Source organism: Sphaeramia orbicularis, chromosome 15 (genome assembly GCF_902148855.1).
Source record: "Sphaeramia orbicularis chromosome 15, fSphaOr1.1, whole genome shotgun sequence".
In the NCBI taxonomy this organism is placed as follows: Eukaryota; Metazoa; Chordata; class Actinopteri; order Kurtiformes; family Apogonidae; genus Sphaeramia; species Sphaeramia orbicularis.
The window spans coordinates 49,099,269-49,122,544 of NC_043971.1; the positions used below are offsets into that span (position 1 = coordinate 49,099,269).

Consider the following 23,276-nt stretch of genomic DNA (forward strand, 5'->3'; position numbering starts at 1 on the left):
CACACACTTTTATCCTGTTATTATTTCACTATAGATATTTTTTATATATCTTTTTACTTTAATACATTTTCTGGTTGTTGTTTCAGCTGGTTCTGGAATAAACGACAAGTTGTTTGTCATTTTCAGATATGCCTTTTTCACATTTTTACTATTTTTTTCACCTGTTCAAATAATTGTTTAATCGAATCGAAGAAAATAATCGATAGATTAATTGATTACAAAAATGATTGATAGCTGCAGCTCTACATGGATAACTGCACATGAGGATTCTTGTCGTATGGCTTTAAACCACTTCTGGGAAGCTCCTCACTTCAATACCTAAATAAACACCAAAAAGATGTAGTGGAAATTCCAAAAACAGATGTAACCTGACTCATGTGTGATCCATGTGCATCAACAGGCTGTTAAAAGCACAGTAAGATATTAATATGTATTCAAATGGCCATATATATGCTTGCAGACCGGTCACCTTATGTCTGTGTCTCATTCTGATAGAAACAGAGTGTGGCTGTGTACAGATTGAGAGCAAGTGAAAAGCACAAAAGCATTCCATGTGGATGGTACCGTCCATGCAGGTGAGGAGTTGCGCTACAATCCTTCTCTCCATGTCTTTCGAGGCCACCTCTCTCTTCGGAGTGATGGAGTCAATCTCATCTATGAATAGGATGCATGGGGAAGAGCTCTGCAAACAAACACATCATCAATACCTTTATATTATTAACCCAGACCCAGTGCTACTTTTAGAACTGTTGCCAAATGATTTTTTTCTCTCTATTTAACATTTCTTAAGTGATTTATCACCATTTATTATAATATTTTCCTCTGTATTTTGCATTTTCCAGTGTAGATCATGTGTTTTCCTATATTTAATTCACAGATCATATAGATGTTCATTAAAGAGTAAATTCAAAGGTTATTATATCAAAATAGGGAAAAACTGAAGATAAAGTGACCTTTTCAGTCAAATATCTCATTAACTGAACATTAACCCAGTGTCTCCATTCACTGTCATTGATCCAACTCCATGGGTTTTACTGGTGAATCAATGTTGTAGAAGATGACAGTGTTTCCACGTTCACTACAGAGCCTCTGAACATCCAAATGGGTCATATCCGATGACCATGAAAAGATGACAAACTGCATTTTGCTCCAATTATTTACAAATATTGATAGGATTAGTGGATCAACAGGTATTAAACATTTTAGATCAGTAGAGGCTTTTGGTTGGTGATGGATGCCAGGGTCCTTCTAGGTTAACATAGAGCAGTATTAGCTATCATATTGTTCATCACTAAATAAAGCAGTACTGACCACAGCGAGGTCAAACAGCTCCCTGAGCTTCTGCTCTGACTCTCCAGATACTCCAGACACCAGCTCTGGGGCAGACACCTTCAGCATGGGCAGCTCCAACTCCTGAAATATAAGGTCCACAGAGCTAGAACAGAGACTTATGACATATCCCCACTCTCATGCAATAAAAAAAAAAATTGAATAGTACATTTCATACTTCATTTGGCAGTACAAGCAACAAAAAACACCAATCAAACCAATGACAGCAGCATGTAGTTTAACATAATATTCTAAATCACCTTATACTAATGGAAAGCTCAATATGGACTTCTATAGATACTTCATTTTGCTCCGCCTCCCACTATCCCCAGTTTCAGTCACATATAACCCTTTTAAGACAATTGTGACTCAGGCGCCACAATATTGTATACACCTTCATACAAATGACTGTACTGTTTGCACTACTGACAATATTCAAACGGCATCTACAAGCTGAGATTCAGAGCTTTCAGTTGGTATAGAACACATTATGGTGGACACCTGCATTGCATATACAGAAAGTGAACAGAGATATAGGGTAAAAATGACTGCAAATAACTAAATACAAGAAACTGTAACATGGACATAGAATGATCTAGACAAACAGATGTTTAAACACATAAAATAGTTGAAGGTTTATTTCTATAATCTCATAAAGTTTTATCGTACACATTTACCGTTGTTTTCATAGTAAATTATATAAATTCAGTCAGTTTTGGGCTTTTAATTATTAATAATTAATGGTCAAATATTGAAAGTTAAGTTTTTCCTGAAAAAAGTGCAAAGGAATGGAATAACTGAATATTTAGGCTTTTTATTCTTTGAAAACTTAAGACTATCTGTGATTTTCATTTTGGACACTCATAAAATTCTAACTATTCCTTCCCTTTCCTTTCATTGTCTTCTTAGAAACATACTGGCCAAAGGTGCCTGATGCTCACTGATCTGAACAAAGACACTACTGGACTAATAGGCAAGGAAAACAGACATACCTGCCAAAAAAATATCCAGTGGTGGGTTAAGAAAAAAATGTAAGAGGAGGACAAATGCTACTGATCCAAAACCAGCACTCACCCCTGCCACAGCCTGGGCCAGAAGGGTCTTTCCACAACCAGGAGGTCCGTGGAGGAGGAAGCCACGTGGAGGAACCATGCCGAGCTGCTGGTACACCTCTGGATGCCGCATGTGGATCAGCAGTTTACATACCTCCTGCAGCCATGTCAAAGACACACAGACTGAAATTCAGCATTATGACAGAGGCTTCATGTGTTCATGGTTTCATTATCATGCAGTATCCCAGATAAACAGAACGGAACTCTAAAGGTACTGACTGTTAATGTCTCTTCATTGCCTCCAATGTCCTCAAACTTCAGAGTTGGATACTGCAGCTCTAAAGACTTGGATTTTGCTGAGAAATAACACAGAGAGAAAACACAACCAGAATGCATGACAATGGAATGTTTAGAGAATTCTTTGGCTGAGGGGTACTAAACAGATGGTGCACTACCTTTTTTGTTTGGGGTGCGAGATTCTGACGGTTCATTGGAGCTCTTTATCCTCTTTTTTGACCTTTTCTTAGATTTCTCAGGTTCCAGCATGGAAACATCTGTCTGATGGGCACAGAAACAAAGACCATTCACAATACATTCAACAACCGAGTAAAGAATAAAAATAAGACAAAGGTTGTCTTTATATAATGTCAAATACTAAAACTGTGTTTTGCATCTAGTCTCAGTTTGGGGTCCATGGTCATAAATTCATGATCCACTTCTGCAGAATTCCAGAGGGGTACTGTTGACTCTTAAGAAGATGATTAAAAATATTGCAACTGCATGCATAAATGTGCTTACACATAAACAACAACAAACCTACAAAATGGGAAGTGAAATATCTAGCACTTGTTTTTCTTAATCTGCTCGTAAGTGTTATTTTTAAAAACTATTTATTGTTAAATGTGAGTGTTATTTGTCTTTTAACTGTGTAATTTTGTAACTGTGTGTTGTATTTGCTGCCACCTATTTTGGCCAGGACTCCCTTGTAAAAGAAGTTCTTAATCTCAATGGGATTTTTTCCCCTTTTTTTATAATAAAATAAATCATTCTTCTTAATGTTTATCACTGCACCAAACACAAGAGCTGATAACACTGGTCTACAAGTAAAATGCTTCCAGAATAAAGGTAGTTAAATTTTACCATGTGTGAGTCACTGATAAATTAAGCTCCAGTCAAAAATGCTAGTTGGCTAAAGTTTCCAAGATACAGTCTTGGGTCAATATGTCAAATTTGAGAATTAACAAGAGAATGGGTTTTACTCAAAAGGACTATCTGTCTTAGAGCTACCAGATCTACGTCAAAACACTGTCTGCACATGACAATACATTCACTTTACAGGTTCTATCTAGTGGAAGATTTATAAATCTATTGTATAAATGTATATAAACCAACATATATCTGTAATAACACTTTATCATATACCTTGAAAACATCAGCAAACAAGCACTTTTGTCATTTGTTCCCAATTAATCTTATTAAACTGCATGGCATTTTACACAATTAATCTCTGAGGCAGATCATTTCTAAAAAAGAAATAATAATAATTGTAGACTAGTGTAAGAACTGTGACCACTGTCCTGAAGTGATTTTATATGTGCAGAATATCAGTGTAATAAGATATTTTGCAGAGTGTTGCACCATTTGATGCCGAGGACCTTGTAGCTGTAGTTCATTGTGTTTACAGTGATTCTTTACAGCCTGTCAGCACTACAGGTGTTCATTTACTCCACTGTCATCTGCAGGAGATTGTGTAATGTGTTTTGTTCCCACAAAAGTCATGTAAGTTTTAATACATAAAAGGCAAATGGGTACCTTTGCATCAGCTGATTAATGAAGTATTATCAAGTAAAAATGAATACTAAGGGAACGTAACAAAACCAGTCCAAATAGTTAAGAATCGACTGAGCTTTTTCTGCTGACACGCTGTAGTTACGTACACTTGGTATAACAGGGGGCTCCTCTTCACACAGGTCTATGAGGACGTTCTTCTCAGAACCTCTGCTTCTGTCAATGAACCAGCCCCCTGTGGTCACCTGAGTCCCAGTGCTGGCAGAACTGCTGACTGTGGGTGGATCTCGTCTCGGGGAGTTGGTGTCGCCTTTGCGGTACAGAGTGGTCAGTGAGGCATTCATGTGCTTGGAAGGCTGCACAGGGAAAAAAAAAAAACGGCAAAAAGATGTGGTTAGACTTCTGGAACATCAGTTATGGGTAAAAAACGTTCACACCCCACCTCAGCCAAACAGAAGGATGGAAATCACTACTATTGCTTTTCATCCAGTACAAAGACCTAGAGCAGGAGAGCTGGAGGAATGACCGCATCCATGTCTTACAACTGGGATGGTGTTACTATTGAGGAAGATGGAATCCAATTATCATGACCCATCTCAGTGGAAAGGTAATCTCAGCTGTGCTTGTTTTTAATTTATTCTACCACGTACAGACTGTAGTTGACCATGTTCTCTCTTAAATACAGCTCACTGCAACTACAATAAAAGTCACTCCTCACTCATTACAGTACAGTTCACCACATATACCTGCAAAATCTAATTTTTTTTTTTTTTTACCGTAACATGAACTTTTCAATATGCCATCTAGTCATTTGCAGATTTTTATATTTGCACAACATTTTTACTACTTTTCCGTATTTTTTAAATGTCACCTTTTTATACAGTATATCTCTAATTTGCATATATATCTATTGCACACTATTTTAACATTTTTTTAACACACGTCTGTATTTTATTGTGTTGTTATTAGTTGTACAGTGCACTGTCACTGGCAGAGACCACCTGCAATTTTGTTGCCCGACTTGTGTAATGGCAATAAAGCCTATTGTATTGTATTGTTTTCTTTTCGTTGTTTGTGGAAAGACAAACGTTTTCACATTAACATTACATGTTGTATTAGTATCTGTTTTGGAGATGAACCACTTATGATTTTTAAAATATTAACTTCATTATGTTGGTTCACAAGGGCATTTCTTCCACAAAGACTTTTTTTCTACTTGTATATAGAAAATTTTGTCTAAAGTTCAATCTTCCAAAGAAGTAAAAAACACTGGATTTAAACAGTATTATTTAGTGTTAAACTGTAAAAGTACACATCATGCCCATTACAGCACAGTACCTGAGTATGCCGGTACAATAATCAGGAATGTTATTTGATATTGTATATGTAATGATATATATCACAATATTGTATTTAACCATGGAAACATAATGTGACGGATACAGCACTTAGATTAATTGTGCACAGGACTCCTTACCGGATTCTCTGTGACGTCCACATCGCTGTCAGAGGACAGCTCTGAGCTGCTGCTGCCATCACTGTTAACACACAGGTATATGGCATTAGGTAGATGCTCAAAGACGGTATGAGTAGAGCATTTAAGAAGCGCTAGGGCCTTTACCCGGTGTCGTTGTGGCTGTGCTTGGCTCTTTTTGCCAGGTGTTTGCTCTCCAGATCATCAAGGCCATTGTCCTTCATGATGACTTGATACACTGACAGAGACACATGGACAAAGACTCAACAGAGCAAATATCAGGACATAAAGGAGCTGGGATGGTTGTGGATTTCAACTTGTTTTTCCTCTGATAATACAATCATTGATTTATCATCATAAAACAACAAAATCAGAACCATCACTACCTCCGCGAAGGAGGTTATGTTTTTGCCGGCATTGGTTTGTCTGTCTGTCTGTCTTGCAAGATAACTCAAAAAGTTACAGATGGATTTAGATGAAAATTTCAGGAAATGCTGATACTTGTACAAGGAACAAATGATTAAATTTTGGTGATGATCGGGGGTGGGGGGCACTGACCTGCCTTGGCGGAGGTCTGCGCTCTCCGAGTGCTTTTCTAGTTATTTTTGTCCACAGTTCAAATGTGAAATGTATTTTAACGTCACATCTGATTTCAGCTCACTCACCTTTCTCTACTTGAATCCTGAATGCGGTCTTGTTTCTTCTGCCATAATCCACTCTATAAACACAACAAAATTATCCTCAGACAGTTTAGGAACGGTGACTCATATGAAAACACAACACATTGAGTATCAGCAAAGTATAGCTTTAGATATGTTGTAAACAAACAACGAGCTGTGAAGATTTCAAAGCTGTTACTGGCTGATGGTATTGGGTGGAGGATGTGAGAATCATTTTTATGTAACTTTAGGGGCATTCAGTGTCCCAGAAATTATCCCCAGCATCTGGATTCAATGTGTATAAATTTACTTCTATCTTAACGTCACATAAATATTACAAGGAGTGCACTAATATTATCAGCATTCCATCTGCAACACCTATCTTTATTTAAACAAGCCGTGTTGGAGGCCAGTGTATCCCCCAGCCCCTGTTAAACTGAAAACTTGTACTTTGGTCATTTCAATCATTTATTCATCATCTGAACCCGCTTTATCCACATTAGGGTTGCGAGGGTCGCTGGAGCTTATCCCAGCTACTTATGGGCAAAGATGGGGTACGCTCTGGACAAGTCACCAGTTCATTGCAGGGCTGACACAGACAAACCACCAATCATTCCTACATTCACACCTATGGGCAATTTAGATGAACATGTCAGTGTGGGTCTTTGGGATGGTGGTAGGAAGCTGGAGTACCCGGAGAGAGCCCACCAAGACACGGGGAGAACATGCAAACTCACTTTGATCATTTCAATTTTTCTAAATATAACATTTATTAACTTGCAGAATCAATATAATTAATGTTTTACTGTTTATTGTTGTAATTGTCATTACAGTCTTCATTAACATTTAATCAAAATGAAAATATTCATCATTGTCCTGACCTGAACACTTCAGGAAATCTTTCAAATTTAACAAAGTTTCAAGGTTCAGTTCGTCAAAACAGTCATATTCACTGTGATGATTTGACCCTTAGTAGTTTTCAAAGTTCAACTGGACTGGTTTTGTTGTTGAAAACGTTTTGTCTCTCATCCAAGAGATTTCAAGTCTGTCTTCACTTGGAAGAACATAACATGCAAGCACTTGAAAACCCTCGACCTGACTTAATAAGGTGAACTACTGCCCCCAGTGGCCTGACTTATCAGTGCATGCCAATGTTTTTGGAGAGACGGACAGACAGATGGATGGACGGACAGACGGACGGACGGACAACCAACTGATGACAATACCCTGCGGCCAGTGTTGTCGAGGGTAAAAAAACACACAACACTGAAGACAGCAATGTCAGAATATTATATGCATTATAAGACAAGTGGTTTGAGAGAGGAGTCAAAGAGACCATGTTTGTAAAATTGGAAAAATCTTCCCTGAGCAGAGGTGGTGGTCTAAACAGCCTCCCCAAATAGTCTCTCAACAAACAACCTTTCACACCTGGACTCACCTAAGCACAATCAAGCCCCCCAACAACCCAGCCTTTCTCACCAACCCTTAAACTCAGATACAAAACAAACTACCGACCCTGAAACTCAGGCTCAGCCTCTCTACGACCGTGACACTTAATGTCATTAATATGTGAGCAAATTCACCTCCATACACCACTTCCCCTACAGGTTTATAAGTCTGCTTTCCCCCACCAGTAAACAGAATTGATGAAGTCTCTTGGAGGAGAGACAAAACATTTTCAAGAACAAAACCAGACCAGTTGAACCTTGAAAAACTACAGTTGCAGAAAAAAATTATAAGACCACCCCTTGTTTTCTTCAATTTGTTGTTCATTTTAATGCCTGGTACAACTAAAAGTACATTTGTTTGGACAAATATAATGATAAGAACAAAAAAGCTAATAAGAGTTTAATTTAAGAGCTGATATCTAGCCATTTTCCATGGTTTTCTTGATAATAACCAAAATCAAGTACTTACATCAATAACTATGGCATTGTACTGACAAAAACAGTGTTTTTAGGCATTCCATGTTTTCTTTTCTGTCTGTTTTAGTCACATGATACTCACAGGAGTTAGTACTTGATTGCATAACCATTGTTTTTGATGACTTTTGATGGTCTAATAATTTTTTTCTGCAACTGTACTAAGGATGAATGATGATCTGGACAAATGAGAATTTACACAGACATCCTGCCTTGACTTTTATTTAAAGAGTTGACAACAATGTCCTACAATCAAAAGCATCAAATCTGATTTCTAAAAGAATCATTCAAGGACCTGTCTTAGTTGTCAACAGCTGCAAAGACCTGGTTACTTCAGTCACAATTTTTTGTTGTTTAAAGGAATTTGGTTGTATTTCAGTTTATGTTTATTCCACTGTTTTAACATTTTAGTCTCATACAAGCCCTTCTAGAGACAGTGTACAAACTGGCATTTGCTGCCAACACTGATACAACACTATGATACATGATTCTGGTTTTCTATGTAGCTGTACCTATCAAATTTGCAATAAATGTAATAAAATAGGTCACCACCTTTGTTTGGGTTTAAGCTTGACAAATAATTGTTCCATTAACATACCTGTACAGTTTCTGGAGTTCCACAGCCATGTCTGAAAGGTCCACATATTGATTGTTACTGGATTCCAGGAACTGACAACAGAGATAAAGGTACAGCATGGCATCAGAAATTGTGAACTCATATGTCAACACAAAAGTATGGGATCTATAAAGAATTAAGATTTTTATTAGCTGTTGCTCAGGGTGCAGAGCAGGTCGTCCAACAACCATAGGGTTGGAGGTTCAAATCCCACTCTGTCCTAGTCTTGTGCTATTGTATCCTTGGGCAAGACACTTCACCCACCTCGCCTCCAGTGTCACTCACACTGGTGTATGAATGCGTATGAATGTTTGGCGGTGGACAGAAGGACTGTTTGGCATGGATTGGCAGCCACGCAGATGTTGCTTACCACTACCAGTGTGTAAATGTGAGAGCAGATGAATAATGGATCAAAAATGAAAAGCACTTTTAGTACCTTGAAAAACATTATAGAAATCCAATCCATTATTATTATTGTTATTATTATTATTATTATGGCTTACTGACTGAAAGGGAATGACTGCTTACTTGTCTGCATATAAACATATTCAGAATTTTAAATGTTATGACAGCACTTTGCAGTATACATACCTGCTCCACTCTCTGTCTGAGCCGGTTGTCCACCCAACCACCACCACCTCTGTTCTTCATGTCTGGAATTGTCTGAACCTGCAGCAAGAGACATGGACAGTAAAACTACAATGACACATTACTAACTACATAAATTCATTGCATGCAATAAGTGATCAATGTGCATAATTAGATTGGGCAAAACTTTAAATACTCTCTCTATAAAGACTCTCTATTCTGTAATCTCAGATAAATTAAATAAAATCAAATGCACCTGCACGACATCTTAAAGTATGTTCCTTTCAGCGAAGGCATCTCTTCTTCATTGCTTTCATTTGCTAACAAGATAATCTCACATACTCTTCATGATGACGCCTTATGCATATCTAAAGGCTAAATACTAATTTATAAATATTTAATCTGATTTAGAAAACCCAATACATCGAAGTCTACACACTGAAAATAAAAAAACTGGTATTTGATGGGATATCAGAAATATAGATGTTTATTGGAACATTATATTAAATAGTAGCTGAGGATTTAAAATGTATCCACTACTTTGTTCTCACATAGATGTATCGCATTATTTACACCTTTACGTATATATTATATTTTATCTTACTATATTTTACATCTTTATCACCCGTGAAGCCACAAATATTTTACACATACATTACAAATCCGGTTTTAAGTGTCGCTTTAACGAGCGATAGCAGCTACCTACAGCTTATGTGAAGTCACAAAACTGACGTAAACACACTATGACTACTTTAACGTTTTTACATCAGATTGAGACACTTTTTAAAGCAGCATTGACTCTAAGTCTCACATTTACCTTAAATGGTGCATTTAAGTATGTACCACGAAGGCTACAGGAAGTGAAACTAGTAAAGCAGGTAAACAAAAAACTGCCTCTGTCTGATAAATGAATTACCTACAATAGTTGTATCTGGAAGACAGTATGAACCTTTACAGGATTGACAATAAGTATGTACCAGTTGGCATCACGTGCAGACTGTGGTCAACATAAACATAGCCTTCACACATTCGTCTAAGTTTAAATTCCACCCAAAAAAGCCCCAGTGAGACCGAGGTATGACTTACCTCAGCCAAACCAAAACTAAATCATAGTCCAATTCTCATCAGTTCTCTGTTCACGGGGACTGTAACCTACGTTACAAGGCAACGTGAATAATTGCAAGAAGATTTACACCGGAAGTAAAAGTGAATGCTTCCGGGTCAGGTTTTTCAAAATAAAACCGAACCTGTCCCATTGAACAATATTTAACCAAAGAACACTGGAAAATGCCAAGAGTTAAATAAGAATATTAATTAAATAATAATAACAAAAAAAAAAAAAAAAAAAAAAAAAAATAATAATAATAATAATAAGGGAGTGAAATTAAGTTACTTATGATTCTCAACTCAGTTCAGATTTATAAAATGTGTGGTTTTTGTAGACTCCATAGACTCCATTCACTGGAATAAGGTTCCATATCATTCAACATTTTTAAGTAAGCTATAATCAGACTAACTAATTAATAACAGACTACTACTTTGTTGTGAAACCTGTGTACATAAAGCCCATCTTTTATTATATATTGGTTATAAAGTGTGTTTATGTTATTGTTTTAATTGTTCTGAGGCCTAAATTGATATCTGCTTTGAAAGAGTATGTGTGTTTTGTATAAACAGCCTGTGTGTCACGGACAGAGTTAAGGCGTGGGGCTGAACTGCCGATGCCTTCACTTCCTCGTCAGGTTGACAGCTCTACTTCCTCATCACTTAGTCCAAGTTCAGAGCAGTTTGTTGGGTTGTTGGTGGTTCAGTCATGAAGGACGCGGTTGGAGCAGGTGACCAGGTGGAGGTGTCCCGTCAGGACGTGTATGAGGACTATGTGAACAACTACCTCCACCTTTGTACCGAGGCCAGGCCCTGCCGCGACGACAGGCTGCTCAGCAGGGCGACCCAGGTGGTTGTGAGGGACCCGGAGCCCGCACAGACCTACACCCTGTTCCCCTTCTACCAGGTAGTGATGGAGAACTCAGCGGCCCTGAGGAGAGACTGTAAGAAACACCTGTCCACGGTCATCAAAGCCACGGAGCTGCTGGAAACCCTCTGCATCAACCTGTACCTGCAGCCCTGGAGGAAGGAGATCAGGACTGTCAAGGTACCTCCACGTCCGTCCGTCCGTCCTTTCTTTCGATCGATTATTTTCTTCGCATAAATTAAACGATTATTTGAGTAGGCGAAGAAAACAATATAAAAATGCGGAACAGACATGTATGAAAATGACAAACAACTTGTCCTTTATTCCAGAACCAGCTGAAATAACTACCACAAAAAGTACAAAAGTAAAATGATATCTAAAAAATATCTACATAGAAATAACAACAGTATAAAAATATATTTGAAAATATGTATAGCTATAAACAACAGCAAACAAGTCCAATGACATCTTCAAACAATATGTGCACTGCACTCTTGAACACATTTAGATCCAACTGACTAACAACTGAACATGGAACTAATATACAACTTTATGTGTGTGAAACACAACAGTGGAACCTTTTTTTTTTTTTTTTTTTTTACCGGCTGTCAAATTAAACAACAAAGCTTAGATTCAGGAAAATTGTACTCAAATTTTTAGTCAATTCAAATCAATTAATCCTTTCTTTCTTTCTTTCTTTCTTTCTCTTTCTTTCTTTCTTTCTTTCTTTCTTTCTTTCTTTCTTTCTTTCTTTCTTCCTTTCTTTCTTTCTTAAATCATTAGAAAATTATATTTTGATATAAAATTGTAAGAATATCATGATATGATACAGAGTGATACCACAACAGTTATATTGTCTTTTCATCATTCAGCCCTATTTCCTGTAATGTGGAGTTCCAACTGGAAAACATGTTTGACTATTAAAAAATGTTTGTGTTTGTAGTTTGCATTCATAAATATAAGATTTACTAAGATAAAAGATGTGTTTAAAAGATGTTTTGAGACGTCTTTAAAATACATGGAAATATTGGGAGAGTAGCTTCATCTCAAAACAAAGCACTATTGTTACTCTTTGTTAACTCTTGGTTTAGTTACTTGTCTTTATTTTTACTCCATAATTTGTTTTCAAGGTGTCATGGTGGTACAGTGGTTAACCAACCTGTTCACTCAGGTCAATCTAAATCTGCGTAGGTGTGAATGTGTGTGAGTGGTTGTTTGTGTATACGTCAGCCAGGGTTGTTGGTGATCATAGATTCACATCCCTCTTCAAACAAAAAAAAAAACAAAACAAAACAGGTTTTTCTTCTTGTCTTTTCCCACATATGAGGCGTGTCCAGGTTGACACTGTCACATTTTTTTTTACATTTGTCACAGAGAATCTGTGATTAGGGGGCTGTGTCTGTGATACCACGTATTATAAAGCCACTTATAAGCATAATATTTAAACACTTCGCAATTTGGGTTCAATAAAACAGGCATTAGTTAACAGTTAAATGTGTTCAGTTAATCTGGAAATCTAGATAGGTAGTTATTTATGATGATATGCATGATGTGGTTTTCTGTGTTCTGATGTTTTGTATATTTAACCACTCAGTCTGCTTTGAATTGTCCCCTAGGAGATGAATAAAGTTATTTGAATTGAACTGAATTAAATACTAGTGAGGTTGTTGTAAACCGACATATTAATTTACATGTAATTTATTTTGAATGACATAATTTAAGATATTATAAGCATAATAAGCACCAACAGTTAACAGTTAACTAATGTGCATAGTTATCATCCAGAATATTAAATATTTTTGTGAGTTTTATGACATAGCTACATGTTAACACATTTATGTCATTTACTAATAGCCTAGCAGTTATTACCTTGATAAACTTGTAATATGTCAAATTCACATTTGTTGACATAATATTAATTTAGTGTTAGTTAATGTTATGAGAGCAGCTCATTTTCATCTTCAGAGATCCTGCATTTTCTTGATCTTTTCTGAATATACAAAAACACAACCGAAGAAAACAGCTGTTAGTAGAGTACAGTATGAGTTCCAATTAAATAACAAATGGAACTCATTAAAGGTTTCAGTCAGTATTTGGTGATCTTGTTTTGTAAAATCCCTTTCATTTACAGTAATGACTCCAGATATTTTTATCATCAGCTCAGTTTCTCTTTGTTAGCAGGAAGTGATGTAATAGAAGGAGGAAACCCCAGAAAGTTTAATTTAGCAATGTGGCCTTCAAGAGCGTAGAACATGAAAGTGTAAAACTTAACTATCTGACGTCTCTTTGGATCACATGGTCAATTTTATGGCTTCACCATTCATCATTTATATGTCCTGTTTTCAATGTGCTTCAATGTATAACATCAGACAAGTCATGAAATATATATAGTATGAAATGGAATTGAGGTCTGATACACACACACACACACACACACACACATATATACATATATATATATATATATATATATATATATATATATATATATATACACATAGTCTTGTTTGCTTGTTTTACATCATTTTTTATTTGTGTCTCCTCAAGTTGTTTTGGTTTTATTACATCTTTATCATAATAATAATAATAATAGTAATGATAATAATAATTGTGTCTTTTATGTCTGTTATCATTTTCATAATTTCTCCAGTAAGTCTAAGTCTAGTAAAGGCAGGCAGTTGATCTGTTATGAAGTCTGCTTAGATATAAAGCCTTCTTTAACAAATGTAATGTGTGTTTTTTATGTCAGACATTCACAGGTCCATTCGTGTACTGCCTCATGCCGGTCTTCAGTACGTCCACCATCCAGTCAGTCTTGGCCTCTATTGGCTACCTGCCTCAGACCAACGTCTCCCCACCAAGGTAAGGAACAGGAACAGGAACAAAAACCAGTCTATCCGAAATACGCCTACACCATGTGTGTTATGTACACCATGGGCCTCATGCAGCAACATTCTCTTACATTCCTCCTATAGTCTCTGGGCCTGATCCATGAGACTGCTGAACAGGTTTGTCCATCAGGCTGTCAGGATGCTGAACTCTGTCCACTAGCCCCCCACACCCCACCTCTGAACTGTAACTAAGACTCAGGAGACCAACATTCTGTGATACCCTCACATTGCTGCTGACTGTGTGCTGCACTTTATTACAAACATTGTACTATTGTCATTTCTGCGGCTGTTTTGTATTCCATTATGGACCTCCTCACCTCATCACTATTACTGTATTACACTACAGCTGTTATTTCAATTCTGTTTGTTACTTCAATTCGAGTTTATTCTTTATACCACTTATTTATTCCCAGGAGCTTCTTTAAAACTGGCATGGCATTTAATAACAAGGTGAGAGAAAAACGGTATCTTAATTCTCTGTATGTCCTGTACATCTAGTGAACTGACATTAAAAAATCCTTGAATATTTGAAATCTTTATATTTTCTTGTATTTTTTTTTGTTACGAGAAAAAGTAAGGGGAACCACCTCCAGATGCACCAAACATTCTTACTGTCCAAATCTCTTCTGACCCAGGTGTGCTGAAACTTGAATCTCACTTGATTGTATATGGGATGGGAGGAGCTATTTAGCATATGTGACCACTCCCACTAAATGCCGTAATAAGTCAGGTGTTGTGCCGTGTGCAAACAGCCGACTTTGGGTCAGCAATTTCAGAGATTCCACCAAAAACACGCAGTAAAGAACTGAAAAAGAACTGTAGCAGCAGCTAAATCAAAATACTTTTAAATCAAATCAAATAAAGGAACGTGTCATCTTTAATAGTGTCAGTACTGGCATCACTGGAACAGCAAACACACACCAGTGGAAACACATGTGATGCTGTGGATGTTGTGTCAGTAGAGTGATGACCAGTTACAGAGATCAGAAGAAAGTGGTTTGATATAAATATAATTCCTGACAGGCGCTCTATAGTTCTGTAGGTAAAAGTACTAAAAAAAGGTGTCAGATGCTCCTGTCAGATGCTCTTGGAGGAAAAATTATAGTACTCCATCTTGCAGTGAAAAAAATAAAATAAAATTATGAGTGTAGGCTATGGGAAAATAAATAGACCTACACTTATCAACATCGTCATCAAGGTCTGAATGGATGCTTCACTGCCTATTATGCTCAGAATTTAAGAAATGTGTTTTTTCACTGCAAGACAAAGGGGCATAGTTTTTTCCTTTCCAAGAAAATCTGAAAGGACTTATTGAATCTTCCCCTTTTTTATTTTATCAATGGGGTACCATGACAAAAATGAATCTGAGGGATAACAAGTTAAAGTGAAAATACTTATTTCCACTGTGTCCCAAAAAATGTCCTTTAGTTTTATTTTTAATATTTCTGATATAAAGGAGTCCACTTAATGTTATGATGTTATGGTTCACTTTACAGAACATAAAAATAAAATGTCATCGCACTGTACAGTAGTATTGTTGCAATGACCATAAAGTTCTATTCTATTCTATTCTATTCTATTCTATTCTATTCTATTCTATTCTATTCTATTCTACATGTTTTCTTGCATGAGGAACCATGTTCACTGAGCTGGGAAGTTAGACTCATGATATCACAGAAAGTGCTAAAATATACTCTTTGAATGTATTTATTTATTTATTTATTTAGTTTTTAAATAAAATGCATCTGATCATGAAAAACATGTACATATCAATAATTTTTTGTAGCACTTATGTAGTTGTGTTTGATCTTCATGCAAGAAACCATATGAATTAATTTCCTGGGGTGGAAAAACTAACTTAAACTTTCATCCCATTTCAGAAATTTATCCTTGTAGATGGCCAGGTACTTAAGTGAACTAACCTGCTCTATAGTACTGTTGCCCATTACCACTGGATCATGTACACATACTGTACTCCCCTGGGGTCGTATATAATTTCTTCGGTTTTGTCTGTATTTAAGAAAAGATGATGACTCTCACACCAGGCTTTAAAATCCCTAATCTCTTTATGGTAAACTGAAGGGCAGTCACTGTCTCGTAAAAGATTTAAAATGATTGTATCATTGGAAAATTTGATGACCCAGTTATTGGGCTGGCTACCTCTACGCTCATTAGGGTACATGGTGAAAAGGAGGGAGTGCTCACAGTACCCCCCTACTACAGTATTTAACTGCTGAGAGTTTACCATTCACACAGACTTGTCATGACGTGTTGGTTAAGAGCGAATAAAACTGATTAATACTTTTATTTGGTGTTGATATGTTGACAGCTGTTATTGTTAATTCTAACTGTTGCTATTATGGTTAAAACATTTTCATAAAACTTCAGCAAAACAGAGAAACCATAACAAATAGAAAAGATGATCCCTCAGAGAATCCATATGTGTGAATTAGGGGTGTAAGAAAATATCGGTTCTGCAATATATTGTGGTATTTCATTTCTCAATACTGTATTGATATTAAAAAGTATTGTATCAATATTTTTAGGTATTTATTCAAATGCAGATATTGTGGAGGTTCATTTTTGTTTTTTGTTTATATTTTATTTATTATTATTTAACACTTTTTTATTAAATAATGTTAGTTCCTTTGTTGGGATTGCACAAAAATAATGTTATGATGTTAGTTCTGAACTAATCGAATATGAACATTTGAACAGGATCTTAAAGTGTAATGTCTGTAAAACAGAATTTCAGTTTGAACACAGGAACATTTTGTGATTATAACATTAGATCCTGTTTTGATCAAATAAAAATGTGTTTAGTATTTGTGCAAATTTCTGGTGTAATTCAATTCTTCCAGGAAATAATCATTAAAAAAAAAAAAAGAAACAAACAAAAAAAAAAATTGCCTTTTTAACAGTATCATGATATATTGTGATATATCGTATCGTGATCCTAGTATTGTGATTGGTATCGTATCTCCAGATTCTTGCCGATACACACCCCTAGTGTGAATCATACATAGCAAACGTAACACGGAGTAAACAAGGTAAAAACTTACAACAGGAGGAAAATGACATGGTGAAATGAAATTATATTGTTTTTAGCTTTGTCAATGATCAGTTGTTTTTGAAGTTAGAATGGTTTAATAGTCTTCACAATATATATAATAATTAAGATTACATTCAGTTGCTTTCGCACAAACAGATGTACATTCTTGTTGTGTGTGATTGGCTGCTCTAGTTTCATGCCCTTGTTTCTGATGTGTGTGTTTCAGTGAGTACAGACTGAGTGAGGATGCAAACCCAGACAGAGCGCTGCAGATGGGCTTTGAGCTGCTGTTGGCCAGAGTACAGTGTCTCTACCTCCTGAAGCTCCTGGACCAGGATCAGCTTAGACCACAGGTTAGATAAACCACAAAATGAGCATGAATGGTTCTACTGAAGTTTTAACTAGAGCTGAGTCCCACACAAAGTCACACAAAGTCACTGGGTTGTTGCAGAGATATTTAAAATATTTTAGCTGGGAACCCAGTGAAAAATCAACTGCTTGCACAAAAGACAGATGACAATCATAGATCTGTGAAATCATGTCAGATTCTAATGGATGACGTGTGACCATCCTATGTTTGTAGGAGTGGATTGAAGCACTGCAGATGAAGTCAAAAGAACACACAGAGAACAAGACGACAGAGCCAATGGAAGAGGAGCAGAAGAAGAAGGAGGAGGAGGAGAAGGAGGAAGAAGAGGACACACAGAGAAAACAAGTCAGTCAAAGAGCATAGCTTTACTAGTATCTTAGTACTATTATCAAGAAGGTAATAATAATGAAATCTGTCATTTTCAAAATCTACCTATTCTGCTTCAGAAAAAACACACACGTCATGGATCCAAGCTGTGAAGATTCTGAAATCCTGGTGTATTACTGTATGCCATGGCTCAGGAGGCAGAGTGGGTCGTCCAATAACTGAAGGGTTGGCAGTTCGAATCCCGCTCTGTTGTGTCCGTGGGCAAGACACTTCACCCTCCTTGCCTCCAGTGCTGCTACTCACACTGGTGTATGAATGCCTATGAATGTTTGCATGAACTGGCAGCCACACTTCCGTCAGTCTGCCCCAGGGCAGCTATGGATACAAGTGTAGTTTAACACCACCAGAGTCTGAATGTGAGAGTGAATGAATAATGGATCCATTGTACATGTTTTGAGTGTGCGTTAATAAAAAAGCGCTACATAAATCTAATCCATTATTACAATTATTTGTTGTTGAAAGATACATCTTGCGGATGTGCTGGGACACATCAGCAGTGTTGTTACCTGGGGTCATTGGGTGTTTCGGGTCTTTCAAACATCATACACCCTCGCCCAGGCGACCCCACCGGGGTTGATCAGACCCCAGCCTGCGTCCCAGCAGCGTTTGCCCACGAGTCTGCCCTCTTAATCCATAGACACTTTGTGGCTTTTTCTCCAGCTTCAGTTGCAGATCTTATGGCCTTCTTTTTCACCTCCCCGGTGAGGCCTAGCAGTGTGAGCGCTCTACAGAGTGACCTCCCAGCAAATCCTCGACAACCCGCCTCCAGAGGTTCACAGTACGTTCTCCAGCCTTCCCTTATGCAGTCATCCACCAGCTCCTGGTACTTGGCACGTTTCCTCTCATTAGCCTCGTCCATGTGCTCTTCCCAAGTAACCGTGAGCTCCAGAATAATCATTTGTTTGATGGAATCAGACATGATGATCATGTCTGGTCAAAGCCATGTTGGTGTTATCCTGGCTGGGAACTTCAGCTGTTTCCCAAGGTCCACTTCCATTCTCCAGTCAGTGGCGGAGGTGAGGAGGCCTGACTTTGCCCGTGATTGAATGTTAGGCTTCTCTCTGGCTCTGTGGAATGTGATGGCCTTAGGCTTGTGGTGGCCCTTGGTGGTACTGATGGCTGTGGCTATGCTGTCAGCAACTGCCCTAAGCACCTGGTCATGGTCATTATTATTATTATTTTATACAAAGAAATAGAGCTGAAATGTTTTGTCAATCGACAAAAATTGATGAAAAACATTACTTGATTACAATTTTCCTGAATCGAAGTTTCGTTTCCTTAATTTCACAGCCGCTAAACAGTAGTTTAGTCATATATTTGTAATGTTTGTGTTAAAGATTCAAAGTCTAAAGGGGGAAGTGATGGTTCCAATGTAGTAAAGTGAGCATATAGACATACAGACATGTTCATAAAAGCTCAGATTAAAGTTGAGGGTTATTATGTCAGAAACAGAGAAAACTGAAGAAAAAATGACTTTTTCAGCAAAGATATCAGTAATATAAAACATAAACCCAGTGTCTCCATCCACTGTCACTGATCAAACTCCATGAATTTTACTGGTGAATCAATGTTGTAGAAGATGACGGTGTTTCCACGTTCACTACGGAACCTCTGAACGTCCAAATGGGTCATATCTGATGACTATGAAAAGATGAAAAACTGTATTTTACACCAATTATTTTAATGGATCAACATGTTAGTGGATATTAGTGGATCAACAGGTATTAAACAGTTTATATCCGTAGATGGTTTTGCTCAATGGTGGATGTTTGGGACTTTATGGGTTAAAATCGATTCATGTCGATTAATGGTCTCAGCTCCGTTTCCTCCACAGGTCTCCATGTCCCTGGACCCCAAACCTGCAGTGAACCCAAAGCCTAAGCCTCGACGCAGCCACCTCTACAATGTGGACCAGTCTCTCATGGAGATGCACAGGAACTACCCAGACCTGTCGATCAGGGGCCGCCCCGTCCTGCAGGACAAGGCCCCCAGAGGAAGCAGCAGGAGCAGCAGTAAAGCAGCTCACGCTGCCAGCACCCTGATCCACAGCGACCACAGTCTAGCCGCTCAGCTGGTGGACAAAGACCCTGGGGAAAGTTCCAGAGCTGCTGCTGCTGCTGCTCTGGCCACAGGTCAGTCTGAGCTGTTTAAGGCGACTGAAGTGGTTGGACATGGTCACAGGAGCAATGATGGGATTAGCACCACAGGATCGAACAATAACAGCAGTGGTGGAGGTAGACTGGACCATGAGCTCAGCGGCCCTCTAGCCATGTCCCTGCACATCACACTGAGAACTGGAGCTGGATCTGAGCAGAAACCGAAGCCTGGAGAAGATCAGTCCATGGCCGAGCCTTTGGTGATGACACAGCAACACTCTGCAGAAGGTAACACACACACAAGCTAAAAACAGTTAGGCCTTATCGTGATTACTTGATTCAGTGGTGATTATTTTGGGTAATTACTTCCTAATCATCGTACATGTCTGTTCTATACAGCTGCTTTTATATGTCAAATTTCCATCACTATTTGCACATTACTTTCAATTTTCCATCACATTTTTTGTCATCTCATTGCATCACCTTCACCTTGAGGTGCTTCACTTGTTTTATATGTATTTCAGTAATAAGATTTGTATATTTTTACTTTTATTGTTTACTAAGGCCATAGCAAACTGAAATCTATTTCTTTCACTGTACAATACCAATAAAGTGGTCATAAATTAAAAGACAAAGACAGTTAAATTCTGAATAACAATTACTCATTGAATAAAATGCCATCATCATGACATCCCTATTCCAATTATTTGTATAAAATAGCATCTGTGCACAGCTAAACATAAGTCATTTATGTAAAGAGTGCAGACCCTTGTGGCCCTTCCTCGGTGCCTTTTAATGGTGGGAAGTATTGGAAATGCAGATAATTCTGGCATTACTTGCAGTGCAATGAATATGAATGTCTCCTCTTCACAGAGCAGCAAAATAAGAGACCGACCAGAGCAGATCTTAGTTCAGTGAGCTCTGTGGATGAGGCCCAGGAGCTGAGAGAGCTGGCCCAAAGGATGGGGCAGCTGCATGTGAGTGACGGTGCCGATGAGCCCAAGAAGATGCTGGAGGAGGACGACCCCACAGAGAGGAAGAACTGCCTGAGACCTAGGATGAAGACTGCCTCAGAGTGGAGCCGTGGTGGGAGGAGGAGCAGCAGGTCCTCCCAGAGTGAACAAAGGCTGATGGAGCAGAGACAGCCCGAGTGTCAGAACTGCACTAAGGATGAAGAAAGGCAGGAAACAGAGGCAGCAACAGAAGCACACCCGCCCACAGCAGAGGCGTGGCGAGGAGACGACGAGCATGCTCTCAGCTTTGTTATCCTCTAGCAGTGGCTTTTATCTAAGGAGATACGTTTGGCCAGAAATAAAAATATACAGGATAAACTCAAAAAAATGTGATTATCATGGAAAGATTGTTTTTTTTCCGTAATTCTATCCGTCCATCCATCCATCCATCCATCCAATAATCATAAATGCTAATAAATAGGGGAGCGATCAAGCGGTAACATGTGGACACATTTCGTGTTCAACAGTCTCTGTCATGTAAGCAGAGAAACTTATATGCATGTATCAGACATATTTGAGTAGGTGTTTAGAAGCACTTTAACATTATGTAGAACAAAATTTAGGTAGATAAAATTTTTAGGTGAAAAATGTCAAATTACTGCTCGGCAACACGTGGACTTAAAGCAGACATTCAAAACATGCTGTTCTCAACAGAAATTGATATCAAATCAGAAATTAATATCAAGTGGGACAAAACCTTTTAGATATTATGTACAACTATGCTGAAAATAAATTTTGGAGTAAAATATCGAAAAGTCTGTTTTACTGACATGAGAGTGTGGTAACACGTGGATGACTCTACCATTGTATGCATCACCCAAAATGTATCAAAAGATCATTACTTTCTGAAAGTTTCACTCAAATATCTGAATTATAAGTAACTTGAAATTTTTTTTATTTTTTTTTTTAAATTTTTGTGGTAACACATAGACAGGGCCTTTTAAGCAACTCACAAATGTTCAAACTCCTAAATATCAATAATATTCACAAAATAATGAAAATCTAATACTTGAAACTTAATCATCTATATAATCAACAGATTTAATAAATTTTCATGTTTTTTAGCTGTAATTTTCTGTGTCAAATTTGAGCTATATTTTTATACCTGAGGCATGGCTCTGGTGTAAAAAGTACAATCGAGAAAATCGGCTATAACTTTTTTTCTACAAGTGGTATTTTAAAAAGGATAACAGTTCCATAAAATAGAGATCTTTAGCTAAAAAATTAGCCCACTTGATAAATGATGTGTGCAAATTTACAGTTTCATGTTGATGTTCACTTTTGCTTGATCAGACCCATAGAGAAAAATTCCTATGGTAACTGCCACAAAAGTCGCACTGAGTCTGTATGTGTTAACCTTTAACCTTTTAATGTGTTGTACTTTTATTCTGGTGATGATTTAGTTGTGATGTTACCTGCATAGGGACTACCGATGCATATCAGCATTTTAGCTCTAATCTGGAGTATTTACTTCTGATGGCTCAATATGCACTGTTCCTACCAAATAAACAAACAAATAAATAAATAAAAAATAAGTATGTCTTGTCCACTACACCATAAACCATCCTCAGGGACAGTGTGTCTAAGTGACACTCCTCTACACATCACACGTCACATTGGACAGTGATGAGAAAAAACCCCAATCATGGGGCACAGATATAATAATCAGTACTGTCTCTCAACTAATATTTAAAGATGTTAGTGACACAGTCTCATAAGCTTCAACAAATATGCCAGCATTTGTTACTAGCATATTTGTGGAAATATACTATACAGTCTGGCAGGGCAATTTCCTCTCTATTTTCAGTATTCTTTCCCCAGTCATACTCATCTCATATATAGAATCCTTATGATTCATTCATCTGGTGTAGTAAGTGGTCCTTACCATTATGCTAATGCCAGTTGTTCTATCTCTCACTTCCTTATGCCCCCACTGCTGCAGATGATCGACATTCATATACTCATCCTCATCTGTCATGGTTTATTCTACTGGTCCTTGGCTCACTACCTACAAAGACAGTCCTGTTAACAGTTTTAAATAAGTGTCTTCACTGACTTGTTCATGTT

General features: G+C 37.5%; 2 protein-coding genes across 3 annotated transcripts in view; one reads left to right on the plus strand and one right to left on the minus strand.

The window, feature by feature from the left end:
• The window catches only part of nvl (nuclear VCP like), a 31,689-nt gene extending 21,073 nt beyond the window's left edge, over positions 1-10,616 (minus strand). The window contains exons 1-12 of one of the 2 annotated variants that reach the window (XM_030155799.1): positions 10,515-10,616; positions 9,432-9,509; positions 8,823-8,893; positions 6,309-6,361; positions 5,791-5,881; positions 5,647-5,707; positions 4,319-4,525; positions 2,837-2,939; positions 2,661-2,737; positions 2,404-2,538; positions 1,312-1,413; positions 565-682 (exon numbers count right to left, since the gene is read on the minus strand). In XM_030155799.1, the coding sequence (XP_030011659.1) occupies positions 565-682; positions 1,312-1,413; positions 2,404-2,538; positions 2,661-2,737; positions 2,837-2,939; positions 4,319-4,525; positions 5,647-5,707; positions 5,791-5,881; positions 6,309-6,361; positions 8,823-8,893; positions 9,432-9,491 (1,078 nt within the window). In that variant the 5' untranslated portion in view covers positions 9,492-9,509; positions 10,515-10,616. Of the gene's footprint in view, positions 1-564; positions 683-1,311; positions 1,414-2,403; positions 2,539-2,660; positions 2,738-2,836; positions 2,940-4,318; positions 4,526-5,646; positions 5,708-5,790; positions 5,882-6,308; positions 6,362-8,822; positions 8,894-9,431; positions 9,510-10,514 lie in introns of those variants that run through there. The other variant, XM_030155800.1, reaches the window with a different exon arrangement.
• Positions 10,617-11,151: 535 nt separating this feature from the next.
• On the plus strand, positions 11,152-22,103 carry LOC115433735 (uncharacterized). Its single transcript, XM_030155200.1, has 6 exons — positions 11,152-11,580; positions 14,150-14,262; positions 17,570-17,696; positions 17,927-18,058; positions 19,935-20,484; positions 21,070-22,103. The coding sequence occupies exons 1-6, from the start codon at positions 11,242-11,244 to the stop codon at positions 21,468-21,470; spliced, it is 1,662 nt and encodes a 553-aa protein (XP_030011060.1). The 5' UTR covers positions 11,152-11,241; the 3' UTR covers positions 21,471-22,103.
• Positions 22,104-23,276: the final 1,173 nt, after the last annotated feature.

Excerpts from the sequence above, each read along its gene's own strand:
- LOC115433735 (XM_030155200.1), top strand. The coding sequence starts at position 11,242 with ATGAAGGACGCGGTTGGAGCAGGTGACCAGGTGGAGGTGTCCCGTCAG. Across the intron at positions 14,263-17,569 it reads ACCAACGTCTCCCCACCAAG|TGAGTACAGACTGAGTGAGG; the intron begins GTAAGGAACAGG and ends TGTGTGTTTCAG. Across the intron at positions 20,485-21,069 it reads ACAGCAACACTCTGCAGAAG|AGCAGCAAAATAAGAGACCG; the intron begins GTAACACACACA and ends TCCTCTTCACAG.